Source organism: Aethalodelphis obliquidens, unplaced genomic scaffold, assembly GCF_003676395.1.
Source record: "Aethalodelphis obliquidens isolate GAN/ISIS:26980383/991018 unplaced genomic scaffold, ASM367639v1 scaffold40, whole genome shotgun sequence".
NCBI lineage: Eukaryota > Metazoa > Chordata > Mammalia > Artiodactyla > Delphinidae > Aethalodelphis > Aethalodelphis obliquidens.
This window is the reverse complement of record NW_020837984.1, coordinates 1,280,881-1,300,447: the sequence shown is the minus strand read 5'-3', so window position 1 is coordinate 1,300,447 and position 19,567 is coordinate 1,280,881. Positions and strand designations below refer to the sequence as shown.

Here is a 19,567-nt window from a genome sequence, read left to right as displayed (position 1 = left end):
CTAGCATAAAGAAATGGTTTTATTCTAAAGAAAATTATATTTATAAGTTAGTATTTTTTTTAACAGCACAGTGTTAAAATTTTAAATTAAGGAGATGGAAACTTCAGTTCTAATTTTTCAATATGAAATTTTATTTCCAAAACACCAGTGTTGTAAAGTGGACCTTTGCAGAGAATTTGCACCCCTCGCTCTAGTTCTTTACATTTTAAATCACAGGTGCTGTGTTCCCACTTATTTGGAGAGATGAAACTGATGTTCTGAGTCACTGCCAGACATTTGCAACTAAGTCTTTCAATGGTAACAGCTGCTCTGGATTTCACATCTCTCAAGCAAATGCAGAATACAGTGTGAGCTCTGGGTAACGAGTTGGGAGAGAGAAAATGAGGAAGATGAGGAAAGGAGGTGTGATCACATTCACACATCTGATTTCCAGTCTAAGACTGGGTAGCTGACAGATGAAGGGCTTACCTCCTTACAAGCAGGACTAAACTAAATAAAAGGATCTTTTTTTAAAAAAAAAAACAAACCCGAAGTAAATATGGAAGCATCTGTCAATGACTCCAGTGGCAAACTGGTGCTTACCTGAAAAATCGAGCGCACACACTCCTCTCTGATGTTGTCCTTTCAACAGTGACAAACATTTTAGAGTCTGTGTGTCCCACACATGAATAGCAGCATCTCTCCCAACCTTAAATTACAGGATGAGTGTTATTAACTAATCATAAACTATAATAAGAATGATTTTGTTCCTTAGAGTCAAGTGCTGCTCAGAAATCAAAACCCACACATTTGGAGAGTAGGAAGACCCTGGGAAACCATCTGGTCCAACTCCACTGTTTTCCAGATGAGGAAACTGAGGCACAGGGTCTAAGGGTCTTGTTCTGGCATCAAGGTGGGTGCCAGCAGAGTCTAACCTGGTACATGGCTCCCAGTTAAGGGATATTTAAAACTAGCTCAAACGTCCACTGTGCTTTGTTTCTGTCAGTTAGTTCTACCCTTCCCTTCTGCCTTCTCAACTCCACACATGATTCCACTCAGCTGTATGTTTTCATGGCACTATCCTCAGAGCTCTTTTACCCACCTCAATTATTTACCCGCCTCAAGAAGGCCTGACCCTACTTCTCCCCCTGGGAAATGAAAGTTTCATGGCTTAACTCTCTGTCATTAAGGTGGCTTCTCCTCAAGGGAACACAAGCTTCTATCATACCAATTCCCAACAACAGAGAAAACTGTAATACTAAAGTGGTTTTCCTCACTTCTAATGCATAGGGGGAAAAAACCCTTTTGGGTATGATGACTCTAAAAGGGAAAATGGGACATAAAGCCATGCACATAACTGAGCAGAGTCTGGCCAACTCCTACACTGGCCTATGGAGGCTAAGTTACCCCTGGAGTGGCTATTGGCATACTGGTCTGCCTCCCAATTACAGTATGGAGTGTGGTAACTCCTCAGGGGTTTATGTAAAGAACCAATCTCTGTTTTTTCTTTCAAAGGAAGACTATTAAACACCCATGAATCAAGCATCTTCTGTTTCTAAGAAAGACAATAAAGGGGGAGGGGGCAGGAAAGAGTGAAAAGGCAAAGTAGTGATCAATTACTTATAAAACTTAATATCAGAATAGATGGTCTAATTTGCCGTTGGAGGAGCAGCAAACCAGTTTTTCAATTAATGGCTCTTCCGTTTTGGAGGACTGTAATCCTTTTACAAATATAAGAGCTACGAACTCTTCTCCCCCCCAGATGGACATTTCTGGGGGTTGACTCCCGTCAGGCCCTCAGTTTCATCCATGGATCTCATGAACATCAGGCTATAAACCCTGTTCAAACACTTTTACCTCCTGTATGTCAAGTCTCAGAAATAGTTTGTTGTCTCATAAGGTCAAAAGACCTTCATAAGGTCAAAAATTTTCTTGGAATTTGCCACTTAGATGTTGAGGATCAGGTGAAGTATTACCTACAGTTAAAAGCCCATGATAAAACTGAACAAAAATGTAACCTATACATTGGTAGAAAAGAGCACAACACTGAAAATACTGTTGACAATAGTATTGCTTTACCAGCAAGACAATAAATCTGAGTTTAACAACAGATTCTCTGTTTACTGAGTTTACTTCTATCCCCCTCCTTTTCCACACAAAATGATTGACTACAGGGCTCTATTTTGAGCAGCATTTCAATTATAGACTCAATCCGAAGTTTGGCATTCCAAAATGGTTCATATAAAGTTTAGTTTTTTGAAGGTTAAAGTACAATAAACTAGCCACAGTTCATATGACTTTAAGTTTTACAAAAATAACTATACACTGGATGTTACAGTAGTATTAAAAGATGGTTCATTCAATAAACATTTACTGAGTACCTAGGATATACTAAGTTCTGGGTAAACAGTAATGAGGAAAATACATTAAGACTTCATGGAATTTACAATACTCTAGTTTTACCTAACCCTATTCATAGATATCATCATGTGAGAATAAGAATCCCTCAAAGCCTTCCCAAAAGTGCTGGAATGTATTGGTTGACTCTCCCACCATCATGAAATGATCCAGCATTCACTGCACTTTCAGCTTCCTGCCTTAGGTTTATTTCTACCAAGTATTTCTTGAATTTCTCATATGTAAGCTGAATTCAAAATTAAATCCTCTCTCTCTTTGGCTAAACTCCCATCTTACAGGAGAGATATATACCTGCCCAGTGGCCACATAGTCCTTCACTGGATGGATGGTCAGGCTGAGAATGTCATCATCGTGTCCCAGGTACAGCCTCTGCGAGTGTTGTTGCCTATTGTACACAACAGCAACTGCAGCAATGTGATAGACCACTTCTCCAGCTTGTGTGTAGAACAGATTGTTTCTACAATCATAGCCTCTATAGCTGAAGCACAGGTCCAAGAGATGCACAGTCGTTGAACGCACAGTGAATGAACAGAGCAGAAGTTGTGAGAAGATAAAGTTAACATGTTAATATGGACATGGACAAGCAGAACCCAGGTGTCTCCACAGTTGCCCAGGACAGTGATCGTCAGTGGGGGTATGAGGACCTCTGAGGGCATGTGATGACTTTCTAAGAGGCAAATGGACACTGATAATTTTAACAGAATCTATTTCCAGATCCTCAGGTACCATATGTGCTTTCTCTTAAAACTGACCAGTCTGAGAACACACCTGTGATGAGGTACTGGCTTTCCTTTCCCACCTCCCCTTTCCTAATCGCCTTCCTCCCAATTTAGGAAGTCATTCCTCTCATCCATCGGGAATCTTACTATGGTATATTACCCTGGAATGTCAAACCTTCCAGGGACACCAAAACAAGTACAAGTGCGGATGGATGGTGAAAGTGAATAACTCTAACAACTGGGTAAGAAATCCTTTTGCAAGTCAAGTGACTTCCAATTCTTTGCTTTTAACAAATTTGAACAGTGATTTAACTGAATTCTTAGCTGATGGATCACTAAACTACATTTTTGTGTGATATATCAAAATCACGCCACATATTTTTGGTCTATGACAAAGAGGAGTTTAAAGAACTGATCACCATTGCTGTGATAAAACTGCCTCTGTTCTCATCTACTTAAGTAGCTAGATATGAATAAGCTTTCTTAGCGCTTACATTAAAAAGTGAAAAATTGGAATAGATTCAATGCTAAACTGTTACCCTCTAGCAATAAGAAATATATATGCACATATATCTGAACTCATTGAAACAATTCTATCTTATTAAAAGAAATTTTCCAATAAAATTACTTATGTTTAATAACTATCAGAATTTGTACTACATTTATGTTGATTTGGCCAGCTATTTATTACTAATAGTTATAACAATAATTAAATCCAGAAAAAAATTGTTAATGCTTAGAGTAGCACTGTCCAACAGAACTATTATGTGAGTCACATAGGTAACTGAAAAATTTTCTAACTGTCACATTAAAAAAGAAGGAACAGATGAAACTTAAGAACATTTAACCCATTATGTCCAAAATATTATCATGTCCACATGTAATCAATATAAAACATTTTAATGAGGTAAATTTCTTTTTCATGCTAAGCCTTCAAACTCTGGTGTGCATTTTCCACATAGAGCACATTCAGACCAGCCACATTTCAAGTGATCGTTGGCTACAAGTAGATATCGTACCAGACAGCACAGAGTTAGAGACTTATGGTCACGGAGAATTAAATTTAAATTGACCATATAGATACGTTTTTTCCTTGTTGAAGTTATGACAGGGTAATCAATAAAAGACTTACAAGCATAAAAATATTATATTAGGGTAAAATTCTGTAGGAGAAGTAGAATAGAAATATGAGTTCATGTATTTGCGATATTGATGATAATGGGAATCAAATATCTATGCATTTGGGTTCCACTGGAGCCATCTAAATAAATAATGTGAGTATTCATAAAACACAAGATATATTCTTCACAACCATTTAAGCTTAGATTGAAAAAGCTTAGATGTTAACTTAAAGTGTGGAAGGTTGTACATGATTTTCAAAATTCAAAATTATTTGGGGTACACGTGAACAAAAGCATTTGAAGGAAATACTGTCCTGGGAAAGCCAGCTGAATAGAGCAGGAGTTACGGGATAAAGGAAGCAGAGATGGAGAGAATAAAATGAAATAACAATGAGTGGTAGTAACACATGCAACACAAAAGTACATGAAGTGTGAAAAATCTAGATACACACACTGAGATGGCCATAGAACACTGAGAAAACTGGACAGAGAGCCGTGGTTAAAATATTAACCACAGGTAAGTGCAAACTGGAGAGAAGAGCCAGCCTGAATTGGGGTAGCACTGAGAAGAAGGACGACAAGGTGATAAGATTGGTGACAGACCACCCACCCATGTATGAACTGGAGTTTCAAGCTGTCCTCAGGAGCCTTTTCTCGTTTGAGGAAGGACACTGCATGGTTTTTCTCTTTACTTTGTTGCTTTAGCTGAGGTAGATCTTCTTTGTAAACCTTCAAGCGTAACAGAAACATTTAGTTAGAGACTCTTCAGGTTTCAAATATATTAATGTCTTGACATTCTCTTTAATTGCAGGAACTCAAGTTTTTGAAAACATAAGAAGCTAAAAATGGTCACAAGAGACAAAGAAGGGCATTATATAATGATAAAGGGGTCAACTCATCAAGAAGATATAACAATGGTAAATATTTATGCACCTGACATCAGAGCATCTAAATATACAAAGCATATATTAACAACTAAAAGAAGAAATAAATATCAATAAAATAATAGTTGGGAACTGTAAAACCCCACTCCCAACAACGGATTAATCATCCAGACAGAGAATCAATAATGAAACAGCAGATTTGAACAATACTACAGACCAAATATCTTAACAAATACAGAACATTTCATCTATCAGCAGCAGAACATACATTCTTCTCAAGCACACAAGGAACATTTTCTAGGACAGATCATGTTAGACCACAAAACAAGGCTCAATAAATTTAAGAAGACTGAAATTATATCAAGTATATTTTCTGACCACTATAGTATGAAACTAGAAATAAGTAACAGGAAGAAAGCTGGGAAAGTCACAAATATGCAGAAATCAACACACTCCTCAACAACTAATGGATCAAAGAAGAAATCAAAAAGGAAATTTTTAAAAATCTTGACACAAATGAAAATGGAAATGCAACATACCAGAACTTACAGGATACAGCAAAAGCATTTCTCAGGGGAAATTTTGTAGCTAATAAACATATACATTAAGGAAAAAGAAAGATCTCAGATAAAGAACTTAATATTATACCTCAAGGAACTAGAAAAAAAGTTTGGACTTAGTTTGGACCCTAAGTTCAAAGTTAGCAGAAGAAAGGAAGTAACAGAGATTAGCGCAGAAATACATGAAATAGAGAATAGGAAAACAATAGAAAAGATTAACAAAACTAAGAGTTGGTTCTTTGAAAAGACAAACAAAATTGAGAACATAAGACATGAGATTGAATTTTACTTTTTTCTAATGAACAAAACTAACTTGAAATATCTTTTAAGTCATTGGGATTTAAAAGAATTAAAAAAAAATTTTGCTATTATGTTTCTAAATCAATTTATATCCAGAAAATATATTACTTTTCTGATAAATAAAGGAAATTATTAAATAAAATTATCAATAAAATATAATTTAAATATTTCGTTATGATTTCTTCTAAGGCAAGAAATCTCTTGATGATTCAGAAATGTGTAAAATGTGGGCCACATGAATCATGGTGATCACTCTTTGGAATTATCCTTCTTTCATGACCTCATGAATCTTTCAGATCAGACTCTGGGATACAGAGCAAAGCTCTTGGTCTAACCTAGGACCTAAAATGTGCTGCTGGCTGAGAGAACATTCTCGATAATTTAAATGTAGATAAAATCATGTAGCTAAAATTTTGTCTATCATGTATTTATACCCTACAATCAAGAGATATAAATTTAACACATTTAAATGAAATACGATTCATAATTTCTCATCTTCATATAGGAAAGTTTTCATTTAATCAAACTACATTACAAAAAAATCATGAAAATATTATAATGAAATTCATATTTAGGATTTGACCAAAAATCGTTTAAAAAAAACGGAAGTCAGAAGATATCTCACTACTGCCTTGTCTATTACAGATGCAGTGAACTAAACTTTTAAAATCTAATGATAATTATTCATCTGAATTCATGATGCTTTCATCAGCTCATCAACTACTTTAGAGAACTGAATTCTAGTCTTGGCATTTCTACCGCTTATTTGAACAAGTCTCATAACCTCTGTGGGCCTCAAAGTCCCATCTGTAGAACAGACTCCCTGCTCAGGAACAACTCAGGAATCAAATATAGACAACATGAATTAAATAATCTAGGTGAAAGCTTTAGAAAGTAAGATGTCAGGGAGAATATATAAATCCTAGGCATGAATTTCAATTGAGTCATTCCTTTTCATTCTTTTACTAGCACTATTTTTATTAAATAGAAACATCCCAACTAAAAAAATTGCATTTCTTTTTCCCTAAATTGTGTGTTTATTTTGCTTAAATTCCATTTCCCCTTGATATTAGGGTGTAATATTTGCATGATATTAATAATTTCCTTTCAAATCTTTATCTTTAGCAGTTTTATAGCATAATACAATACACAGTCAAACCGATTTAGTCTTGAAGTTAACCTAAACCATCAGTTGGACTACTTTTGTACTAACCTAATTTTTCAAATATTGAATCAGTGAGTGACAATTATGGGTTGGGGAAAAAAAGTCATCATCTGAAAAGTTGTACATTCAGAGCTTATGTAGAGGCAAAGCCAAGTAGCACGCACAATGTGCACGTTGGAGAGAAGCCCATACCCACTACAGGCAATGTGGATGTGGGCAAAGTACTCAGCCTCTCAGGGGTTACTGTTGGGTTGAATTCGGTGTATGTAAAGCACAGGATGTGGCCCCATAGAGACACTTGATACATGGCAGCTGCCACAGGCCTATGTGGTAAGTTTCCATGGGGCAACACTGACGGTTGCTGTGTCTGAAATCTTATTCACTCCATGTTCACGTATGGAATCTGCTTCACATACCTCTGTTAAATGACTAGGAAGAAAACAGAATCCCTAGGGTTATCACCATTAAGAAGGTGATACCTGTCCAGATTCCAATGAAGGATTACGCCCTTTAATACACACAATTTAGTGCTAAAATTAAGTGTTTATTTTCAAAAAATTTGGTTGTAATTGTCCAACTTTTCTACTAAAGATGATTTCTGACTGGAAGGATAATGTGCATTGTATTTGGGCTTTTACTTTAATTAAATGGATAACGGTGTCCATAAGTTAAGAGAGGAATCAGGACAACAGCTCATTTGCAAACTACCATGCCTCCAGGGATACCTATTCTATAAAGAAAACACATGCTTTAATGATCTGCTAAGAAAATGAAAAATCTTGTAACTTACTTGCACGTTTTTCTGTAAAAAATATTTTAAAGTTTTAGCTGCTAGGAAGGCAGAAAACCCAAACTGTCATGGGTTCCGTTTTGAAAATTTGCTACTACCTCTACGTAACAATTTTTTACTGATATGATCCAGTAAATGCCTTATTTCAAATCTGTACTTAAAGATAAGAAGTAGGCAATTTCCCTAATTCTTTTCTTGATTTTCTTCTGCCTAAGCATTAACCAATTTTAGTGCAATGTCCAAATTCAATGAGATCAAGATTCGGGGTTAAAAGGCATTTGTCATGAGGCTCCCTGTTTACTGACCTGGCGATCATAATTGATTTGAGTTTCTTGCTCAATATCAGAATCCAACTCCGGCACGTCAGATAAATCCGAATCAGATTCTTCACTATAGGAATCGGAGCCACCTTCTGCAGAAACACCCCGTGAGACACAAGCAGAAATTCTGAGACTTTAAATGGCTAAAACTTTTATTTTAAAATTTTTTTCTCTCCTATTGAGGTCAATAAAAATAACTACACCATAGTTTTCATTTGTTGTAGATTCTTAAAACATCTTTTTTTTTTCTCTTTTCGTTAAGTTCACCATACCTCTAACCCCCTTTTCAGGAGTATTACCAGACTAGGATAACTCCCCCCACTATTTCCACACTTCTATTAGATAACAGATCTTTGGGTTTTAAATCTTGCTTTGAAAGGGGAAAAAAGGGGGCGGGCAGGGGGCTAGGTTTTCCCAAGGAGAAGGCTGGGACAGAAAGAAATCCAACCACTCAGTTCAGTAAAGATCCTCATTAGCCTGTTAACATGCCCACCCATGCTGGTAATTGCCATGGTCAAAATGGCTGCAGAACCCCTCCCAATAAGAACATCTCCTCACATATTACATGATCATTCCTGCCAACATCACAGTAAATTAAAGGACTATACACATCCATTGAACTGGAACACAGTGGCCCTGATTGTGGACCGTTCTCTGAATGCCGTTCAGGAGGCAACTTCTATTCCAAATGTTACCTTGTCACCTGACCCAGCAGACCCACCACCTGTTAGAATAGTCTAAGGAGGCCGAGATGTATCTGTTCGTGTTATTCTCAAAAGTTAATTCTTCATGTAAACCTTAGACCTTCAACTTGCATTTGGTATAAGCAAAATCCTTTGAAGGAAATTATCCAACTGACCCATACTCAAGTGGCCCATATCTCAAAAGCTTTTTCTGTTCTTTTTTTTTAATGTTAAATTTACTGTAGGAACGAATTTTTCAAAACAGCTTTAACTCTTTACCTTCAGAAGAGATGTTAGACCATTCTTTGATATTTTTATTGAAAAATAAATAGATGTTGAAAAATTATTACTGGTTTTACCCTGGGGTGCTGTTTCCAGCAGGCCATTGCTGACACCTTCTGGAATAAATCTCCACTGGAAAACCGAGTGGTCAGCCCCTCCTGTGCTTAATACCCACTGAAAGTCATGAGACCAGCGGACGTTTGTGACATGTGCAGAATGACCCACATACTTTCTAAATTTGGCTCCTGAAAAGATATTTTTGAGGAGAAGATTAGTTGTGCAAAAAATAGAATCCGTTGGTTAAAAAATTACATTCTATTCATGTTGAAAAGTAAAAGATTTAAGTATATTAGAAAATATAATTTCAATCTTATATATAATAACAAACAATCAAAGGCTCCAAAAGCTATCTCAATCATTCCAGTATGGATTAAGCTAAAACTGGGTCTTAAAATTTAAGCCCTGTGTCTAAAGACACATCTGAACCTGTTCCAAATAACACCCACTGCTTCACTGATTCTGAAAATAAATGCTAAAGAATGAATATCTTACACATTCTTATTTAAATACAAGATGCAACAGGCAATCCTTTAACTGGGAAATGGAAAATACTTCTGCGGCGGGGCGGGGGGAGTAAAATTGTTGTTTGGGGTCATGTAGATGTAGAGTTGGGAGAATGAATTTTTTTTCTTTTAAATTGATCGCTTTACTCAGTAAACACCATCCCCAGGTAGTGAATGCAACAGAAAAGCTATGTGAACTTCTATTTGTGGTTGAATAACTGCAGCAAAGTCTCCAGTGTATGGTGAGTAGATAGAAGCATAAAGGCCCTCATGGAAATAAGCAAGATCCATCTTCTCATGTGGAGACCTAGGACCCCAAAGACTGTGAGAGATTTCTGGGGCCAACAAGCACACCATCCCTCCTTCAGAAATACTTGTACCTATTACAGCCCCTCTAAGTGAAATCTCTTTAATGGGGGAAAAGGCCATCTCTTCAAGTATCACATGTTTAAAATTTAAATACCCACTGGAGAGGTAATGATTTAAATTTATATGTACGCGAAAATGACTGCCACATGTCCCTTCCCTGAGAGCGTGTTCTGATCAGGTGAGGTTTTATTATAAAAAGACAGGGGGAATGCTGCCACAGAAGGGGAAAAGAAGGACTTGAGTCTCAAAAGCAACCATGCCCATTTCAAAGAGTTTCCTAAATCAGTTTTGGTAATTTAATAAAGTCAAACAGATTGCAACTCCGGTCAACTGTAAATGCTGGCTGATGATAATTCAATAATTATGAAGTAAATATATATTCTTCCCATATCTCTATAGATCTTGTTGGGCTATTCTTTGCTGCCCTGACCTTTAGACCCTCCTCAGAGATGATTTAACCCATCTCTTTGGAATTGTTTAAAAAATGTCCACAATTTTTTAAAAAAGTTAAACTCATAAAAGCACATGGTAGATTTGCAGTTATCAGGGACCTAGGGGGAAATGGGGAGATGCTGGTCAAAGATACACTTTCAGTTATAAGATGAATAAGTTCTGGGGATCTAATGTACCCTATGGTGACTGTAGTTAATAATACCGTATATTTGAAAGTTGCCAAGAGAGTAGATCTTAAATGTTCTCACTACACACACACACACACACAGGATAACTAACTAAGGTGATGGATATGTTAACTAACTTTAAAGTAGTAATCATTTCACAACATATACACATATATGAAATCACCATGTTGTATACTTTAAACTTACACAGTATTATTTGTCAATTTTATCTCAGTAAAGCTGGAAAAAATATGTCTACAAATTATTTGATACAAATCAAAACACAGTATGCCAAAAATGAAGGTATGTGACATCCAAGAGGAGGTTATAAAAGGCAGTGCAGATGCTCCTTGCTCTTTCTTGGATCTCTAGGTACCATGTGATAAGGACACTCAAGCAGCCTATGGAGAGGCTCACATGGCAAGGAACTGAGGCCTCCAGCCAAGAGCCAGGTGAGTGAGCATCTTGGAAGTGGATCTTTGGCCTCAGTCTAGCCTTCAGATGACTGCAGCTTCATGAGAGACCTGGAGCTAGAATCAGCCAGCTAAGCTGCTCCTGAATTCCTGACCCTCCAAAACTGTGAGAAAATAAATTATTATTGATTTAAGCTGCTAAATTTGGGAGGGAGGGGAATTTGTTTTACAGCAATAGCTAGCTCATACACCATTGGGAGGCTGGAAGTAGAACCTGCAAAAGCATTAGTGTCATCAATATTTAGGCCTTATCTCTCTGATAATTCTTCCTCTCTCTCCCTCCTTGCTCTACTCTAGGCTCACTGGCCTTTTTGCACGCCAGGCCCTCTTCTGCCTCTAGGCTTTTGCACTTGTGTTCCCTTAGTCTGGAATGCTCTTTCCCTGCATCTCTGAATGGCTGCTTCTCTTATCTCCTTCAGGTTTCTAGTCAAATGAAACTATCAGTGAGCCCTGCTTTGACCATCCTACTTAAAACAGCAATACTACACTGCCCGACCTGAGTGCTCTTTCCTCCCATTGTTTGCTTTATTTTTCATCACAGCACTTCTCACCATCAGATGTGTTTATATTGTCTTGTTTATTGACTAGGTCCCCTCAGTAGAACAAGAGCTCCAGGGACTTGTGCTTGTTTTATTCATTGACATATCTCCAGCCTCTAGAATAGCACTTACATATTTACTGAAAAAATGAAGGCCACATCCATCTCTTCCAAGGTTTTCCTTAGGACACTGAGTGACTCTACAAGGCCCCCCTTTATTCTCTGGACCCTAAGGAAGGCTCAGCCCTCATCTCCTCTCTATTGATTCTTTCTCCTTGACTTTAAATACTGTTGATATTCCCTCAGCTGCCAAACATTCATCTCCAACCCTGAAGCCTCCCAAGAGTGCTGACAGCTTGTGTGCTATGCCCACTTGGATGTCTAATAGGTGCCTCAAACTTATCACAGAAAAACTAGGAGTTTCCCCTTCCCCTCCTACTCTGTTACCACTATAAACACACACACACACACACACACACACACACACACACACACACACACACACCCTTTTCCTTTCTCATTTTCCCATCTCTATAGATGGTGCTACCATCCACCCCATTGCTCAAATCTAAAACTTAGGAGTTTTCCTCAATTCCTCTCTTTCCCTCTACTCCCACACCCAATCCATCAGCAAGACCTTCAGCTCTACCTTGACACTGTTTCCTAATCTCAACCACCTCTCTTCAGGTCTGTTCCTGACAACTTTGTCCAAGTCACATCATCTTTTACCTGGGCTCTTGCAATAATCTCTCTACTTGAAGCCTCCCCTTCCCTACTCCATCCCACACAATATCAAAGTGGTATTTTAAAAACTTAAATTGCTCATGTCAGTCTTCCATTTAAAACCCTCAACAGTCTTCCACTGCACTTAGAATAAGACCCACATTTCTAGCAGTTGCTTCAAGGCCCTTCATGCCTGGCCCCTAATGCCGTTCCAGCCTTGGAGTGCACAGCTCTCCCCTCGTTCATCATGGTCTAGACACACTGACCTTTCTGTTCCTCCATCAAGCTCATCCAAGCTCTACTGAAGGCCAGCACTTTCCCCTCCAAGGTCTAGGGTTTCTGCAACTCAAGTCTTACAGTATCTAGGACACTTGTCATAGGAGGTAGCTGTTCAAGGACTGTATGTGTGTGTGTGTGTGTGTGTGTGTGTGTGTGTGAAGGATTAATGGAATGGCAGCACACAAGTGAAACATGGAGATCCTCGGCCTTGAGCCTCCCCTAGGAGCGTGGGTAGATGCCAAGGGTGTTAAGATATGGCAAATGTCAATGAGCAAGGCTTTGGATTTTACCTCATGTCAGTGTCTGGAGGGTGATGGTCAAACAGGATGTACTCTAAATGACATCAGGGAAAATTATCAGTATTGATCCTAATTATTTTAAGATTTGAAAACTGTCAAAAGGAAATGAGGAAAACAAATTGGTTCAGCTATGTAAAAATAATATGAATTGTAGTCATTTTCATTAACTGCAGAACACTTATGTCTAATTATTATGCAAAAGAATACTATGCACACATAATCATAAATGTGTCAATTAACTTGTGAGTTTTATTTAATCACAATGGAAAACTATAATGTTTACCCAGTCTCCACATTTTCTCATAGTCATCAGCCCCTGCTAATATTTGGGTGTTTACAGGTTCAAAAGTTGGGGGAATACTTGTCACTGGTACCTTGGTTATAGGGAGACAAGTTCCACCAACTGTTACCATTCTCATCAGCAACACTCTGTTATAAACTTCTCCACCAGTAGCTTTAGCACAAAAAGGCTCCAAGAGCCTAAATGACTCTGAGGCAAATTGCAAGATGTATAAACAATGTGTCATGAAAAGTAGAACAAGTCAGTTTGCTATGAGGACATGGATACTTATGCAGATTGTTGAGGTGGGTTTTACTGCTCTCACCATACTGTCGCTCTGGCTGTCAGTGTCTCCTTGTTCATTCAGATGTCTCCTGGCTGCCTTCCTCCTCAGGGTTGTTTTACATATAAGGGTATCTCATTTTGACAAACAGCACTACTCACTGTACCTCCCTACCTGCCTCCCCCATCCTAATAAGCTAATCCAAGATCTACATCTCCATTGCTATTTTCTAGACCCAAGTCTATCCTACAAGGCTCAATGACTCATAGGAAATACCAACTCTCACTGAATTCCCAAGTCCTGATACTTGATACCAATAGTATTGCTTCTGACCTTCATGATATTTCTTCTGACTCCTGAATTTCCAGATACCTTCTGGTTGCCTAACTTAACTTCTGCAAGTACATTACTCAATTTAACAAGACATGCCCTATTACTCAAAAGACCCATTATGGAGAAAGAGAACAGTTTGAATTAGGCATGTTGAGGTAATGCTGTGCCTCAAGCATTTTAATCTGATGGTCATTTTGTCAAGTGGAAGTGATGGTGGTTTTGCTATGCATTTTATGTTCAATTTTTTACCATGATTGTCACTGCTTCAAAACTGCCAGTTAGCTGAAAATGACTTTCTGATGACATTTTCAATCCCTTTCCTTGCTTATTCTAAAAATTGTTCAAGTGAAAGGTTTTTCAGGCAACAGCATATCCCTACTGCTGATCAGATTTTCAGGGTGCAGGCAGGGAGTCTCAGAAAAGCCTGTGTATGGGCTTTGCCTAAACTTTTGAAGGAAGAAGAGGACAGGGTCATTACATGATTAATTCAGTCACATTCTACAAAGCCTGACAGTGCCAGAAAAATTGAAGTGACAAGATTTTAACAACAATAAAACAAAATAATAAAATGCAAGGGCAGAAACGGTTGTTTTGAATCAAACTCTCTCAAAAATTTCACCAGTTATCAGTCTCCCAAAAGCAAAAATAAACAAATGGGACCTTATCAAACTTACAAGCTTTTGCACAGCAAAGGAAACCATAAACAAATGAAAAGAACCTACAGAGTAGGAGAAAATATTTACAAATAATGCAACCAACAGGGCTTAACTTCCAAAATATACAAACAGCTTATACAACTCAACAATAACAAAACAACCCAATCAAAAAATGGGCGGAAGATCTAAATAGACATTTTTCCAAAGAAGACATACAGATGGCCACCAGGCACATGAAAAGATGCTCAACATTTCTAATTATTACAGCAATGCGAATCAAAATTACAATGAGGTACCACCTCGCACGGATCAGAATGGCCATCATTAAAAAATCTACAAATAACAAATGCTGGAGATGGTGTGGAAAAAAGGAAACTCTGCTGCATTGTTGGTGCAGCTACTATGGAAAACAGTATGGAGATTCCTCAAAAAACTAAAAACAGAGTTACCATATGATCCTGCAATCCCACTCCTGGGCATATATCCAGACAAAACTACAATTCAAAAAGATACATGCACCCCAATGTTCACAGCAGCATTATTCATGATAGCCAAGACAGGGTAGCAACCTAAATGTCCATTGACAGATGAATGGATAAAGAAGATGTGGTACATATATACAATGGAATATTACTCAGCCATAAAAAAGAATGAAATAATGCCATCTGCAGCAACATGGATGCAACTAGAGATTATCATACTAAGTGAAGCAAGTCAGAAAGAGACAAATACCATATGATATCACTTATATGTGGAATCTAAAATATGACACAAATGAACTTATCTACCAAACAGAAACAGACTCACACACAGAGAACAGATCTGTGGTTACCAAGGGGGAGGGGGTTGGGGGAGGAATGGATTGGGAGTTTGGGATTAGCAGATGCAAGCTATTAATATACAGAACGGATAAACAACAAGGTCCTAATATACAGCACAGGGAACTATAATTGATATCCTGTAATAAACCATAATGGAAAAGAATTTTAAAAAGAGTGTATATATTTGTATAACTAATTCACTTTCTGTACAGCAGAAATTGTATATTGTATATACATTTGTATATACATTGTATATACAATTATATATACATTGTATATACAATTATATATACACTGTATATCAATTATACTTCAATAAAAAAATTTCACCAGTTACGTAAGTCTGGTGTGCAAAATTAGTGCTATCAGAAGGGGTCCACAAACTGTATTATCACCACAACAATCACTTTCAGATTTTATTTTAAATATGTCTATAAGGATTTGCTTTGCTTCCTATGTATAAGCACAATTAGGTGTAACACATAAAAGAATTTTAATTACAATATTTTAATGTAACATGTAATTTAAATTATTATATTTACATATATATAAATAAAATAGAATACAACTTGTTTAAAACATGAAGTTTATGAATCACGAAATGTTGAGTAACATCTCTGTTAACAAATGCTGACTTAAATTTGCAAAACCACATTTCAGAATGTCAAAAGCAGAAGATAGCAAACTTTCTATTGAAAAATGTTAGAGTAAATATAAAGATAAAATGAATAGTCTGCAGTAACAGACATCAAGAAAATAAGCCTTAATTATACTGTATGTATATTCTAGATCAAATCTTCATTCAAAGAAACATTTCTTTTGGCCTTACCTTTCTTGAGACAAGGAAACTTAAACAATTTAACCAGTCCAAAATCATCTCCAGACACCAGTACTGAGTTGTTGTAATTTGCATCCACTGAGTTGATGTCAGTGACATCAGTGTATTTTGGCCAAATCCCACTCACTTCTGGGCCGTTCACACATGTCCAGGAGGCCCAGGGAATCCCTTTGATTTCTTCTTTACTTGTTAAAGGCTTCCCAGCTGAAAATAATCAATAAGTTTTAATATAATGTTACATTTAAATAAAATCATATCCTAATTTACTTTATTCATTTTTCTCATAGAGGTCTAAAACCTTTGTTTTAAAATGTTTAGAAACCAAGGAAACTATAAATTCTAATCTCTTTCCCCAAATGGTGAAATTTTTTTTCTAGCAGGGTTTAAAGGAAGCACATGCTCAAAACTCCGATAGGAGAAAGAAAATGATCATGGTACTAAATCTAATGTCTTAAACTACTGATATTTACTTGACCTTAATTATTTAGATACAGATGATATTATGCTTTGTGTTATTGATGAAATGACTATTATTAAATTATATATTATTATATTTAGTTACTAACATTTTGCCAGGTTTTTAAAGAGTTTATTCTGAACTCCTACTTTTCATAATTCAAGGAACCACAGAAGTGATTTTTTAGAAGTCAGCCTCAATTAATTAGTGGAAAAACTGAATGGATTTTCTATTTAAATTTTAAAGTGCTAGACAATGAAAATCCACCAAATTTTGATGAAATAAATGTAATTAGCTGGGGAAAATAGTCCTGACAATTGTTCTAGGTATGGTCTTATGTGTGGGGCACAATACCCAGTTTTCACCAGCAGCTGGTAAGGGACGTCCCCAGGGAGCACAAAAAGGAGGAAGCCCATGGATAAGGAAAAGCTTGGAAAAATGCTTAGTCATGCACAATTTAAAAATTCAAAATCAAGACAATTAAGTGTATTACCTCATACATTCCCCCTCAAAAATAACAAATATTTTCAAATAAAGAACCTATGAGAATAGATGCTCTTGTACATTACTGGTGCACTGTCAAATTGGCAATTCTAGACTCTAACACAGCATTATATAAAAATCCATTATGAAGACCACAGAATCGGAGAGTTTATAGTCTGAACATAGTCTTGGATCCAGTGTTCCTGCTTTAAAGAATATAGTCCAAGGAAGTAATTCACAAGAGAAAAATCCCACCTCTACAAAGATATTTGGATCTGCACTGTGTGTACCAGCAAAGATAACACTGGTATCTTTGATATCACTGAGTAGGGTGTTACTTTGTTTCTGCAAACGACAAAAATGTGTTCCATATTTTTTCACGTATGAAAATATATACGAAATACTGTCAAGCAGAGAAAGTAGACACAAAAAAATATGTACCTAGTAAAGGTATACTGATGAATTGATAGGGCAGAGACTATTAAAAATGTTGAAGATATGTCACACCTTGTTTTATGGTAAAATTGATTTTTCAATACAAAATTAAAATATAATTCTTTGCGGTCAAGATTCATGTTAAATATCAAATTTTTCCTTTTACATTATAAAAAATCATTAATCAAAGATTGTAATACAGAAATCTATCTTTTATTTATGACATTTTAACATCACAGATTAAATGTTACTAAATGAGTACTATATAAATAAGATGAATAAGATAAATCTCATACAGAAGTTATAGTGAGGGTTACAAATAAAATTTGTGGGTTTTTTAATCCCAATGAGCATATTTCACCAAATAATCGTATAAGGGCTTCCAATTATGAAGGACACAAAAGAGACGAAAGCAATCATAGTAGTTGACTGTGATCCTCAAATCTTCAGTATTTTTTTTAGTATTTTCCTAGTATTTTTTCCTTTTGCTTATCTTTAGGCATTCTTTATATATTATAGGTGTACAGCTGACCCTCGAACAACTTGAGGGCTAGGGCCACCAACTCTCCATGCTGTCGAAAATCCATGTATAACTTAGAGTTGACCCTCTGCATCCATGGTTCCACAACCACAGATTCAACCAACCTCCTACCATGTAGTACTGTAGTATTTACAACTAAAAAAATCTGCACAGAAGTAGACTGGTACAGTTCAAACTTGTATTGTTCATGTATATGCTTTGTCCATTATAACAATTCCAAGTATTTATGCCCATCATGGTCTCTTTTGCTGTGCAATAATTTTTTATTTTAATGTGTTCCAATTTATGAATCTGTTCTTTGAGAGTTTGTGGTTTGAGGGTCTTGTTTCAGAAAACATTCCTTGCCCTGAGGTCCTAAGAATATCCTCATAAATTTTCTGCCATGGTTCAGAGTTGCGCTTTGTACAAACATTCATTGCCCTTGTGACTTACATGGCATTTTGTAGAAGAGCCGTTCTCCGGCACCGTCATTAGTTTGCAAGTATTTACTATCCAAAGACCAGTCGATGTGTGTGATGAAACTGAGAGACCTGTTGCATTCTCCTATTTTCTTATACCGCTGGGCGACAGCGTAGATATCTACTGGGCCATCATTGGATCCCACTGCCAGATAAGAACCATCTGGAGAAAATTTCATTTCGTGAATGACTTCTTTTCGATCTTTGATATGAACCACTTCTGTCATATCTCTATAAGAATAGAAAAGCAAAGCGATAAGCAGCAAATCTAGAGATAGGAACCCCAAGTCATGTTTTAAAATCTGTGTGCCACAGAAAAAAATTACTTTGAAAGGGAGAGAAAAACTACAGGAATTACAGAATTAACTTTTATGGAAAGATATAAAACATTATTTAGTTCATGGCCAAAGTAGGAGAAATTAAACATTTTAAATAATATTTTGGGCTCCCAAAGTAAAAAACAAAACAATTTTAATGAAATGCATTTTTGCTTTCATGTTCAATTATATGTATTCTTTTTCTCTAAAACTTTTTATTAAAATTTGGGGTTTGTAAAATTGTTTTAAAAATATGTCACAGAGAAAGGTAAAACATATCAAGGTTAACATAAAAATAAACTATCTTTCTAATACTTTAAGAACAAGAAACCAGTGACTGTTAAGCTTGATGCTTATTGTAGAAAGAGCAAGTCCAAAAAGCAGAAGAGGAAAACTACTTTTTTAATGTTGAATTTTTATGTAATTATTTAACTTTCACTATGAAAGGTCAATAATGCCTACATTGAATCACTGGAATATTCCATATCCTTTCTGATAAGTTTCTGGTAAGAATTTCTACTCTTATTTGAAAGCTCACTGAGGCTTTTCCCCCATAGCTATAAGACAAGATTATGACTAG

General features: G+C 36.4%; 1 protein-coding gene across 1 annotated transcript in view; it reads right to left on the bottom strand.

Moving 5' to 3' along the window:
* EML6 (EMAP like 6) overlaps positions 1-19,567 on the bottom strand; it is a 280,775-nt gene that overhangs the window by 106,161 nt on the left and 155,047 nt on the right. Inside the window, exons 10-16 of the mRNA XM_027131630.1 lie at positions 18,645-18,901; positions 16,288-16,500; positions 9,299-9,466; positions 8,242-8,348; positions 4,848-4,966; positions 2,689-2,875; positions 583-688 (exon numbers count right to left, since the gene is read on the bottom strand). Coding sequence (XP_026987431.1) covers positions 583-688; positions 2,689-2,875; positions 4,848-4,966; positions 8,242-8,348; positions 9,299-9,466; positions 16,288-16,500; positions 18,645-18,901 — 1,157 coding nt within the window. The remainder of the gene's footprint in view (positions 1-582; positions 689-2,688; positions 2,876-4,847; positions 4,967-8,241; positions 8,349-9,298; positions 9,467-16,287; positions 16,501-18,644; positions 18,902-19,567) is intronic.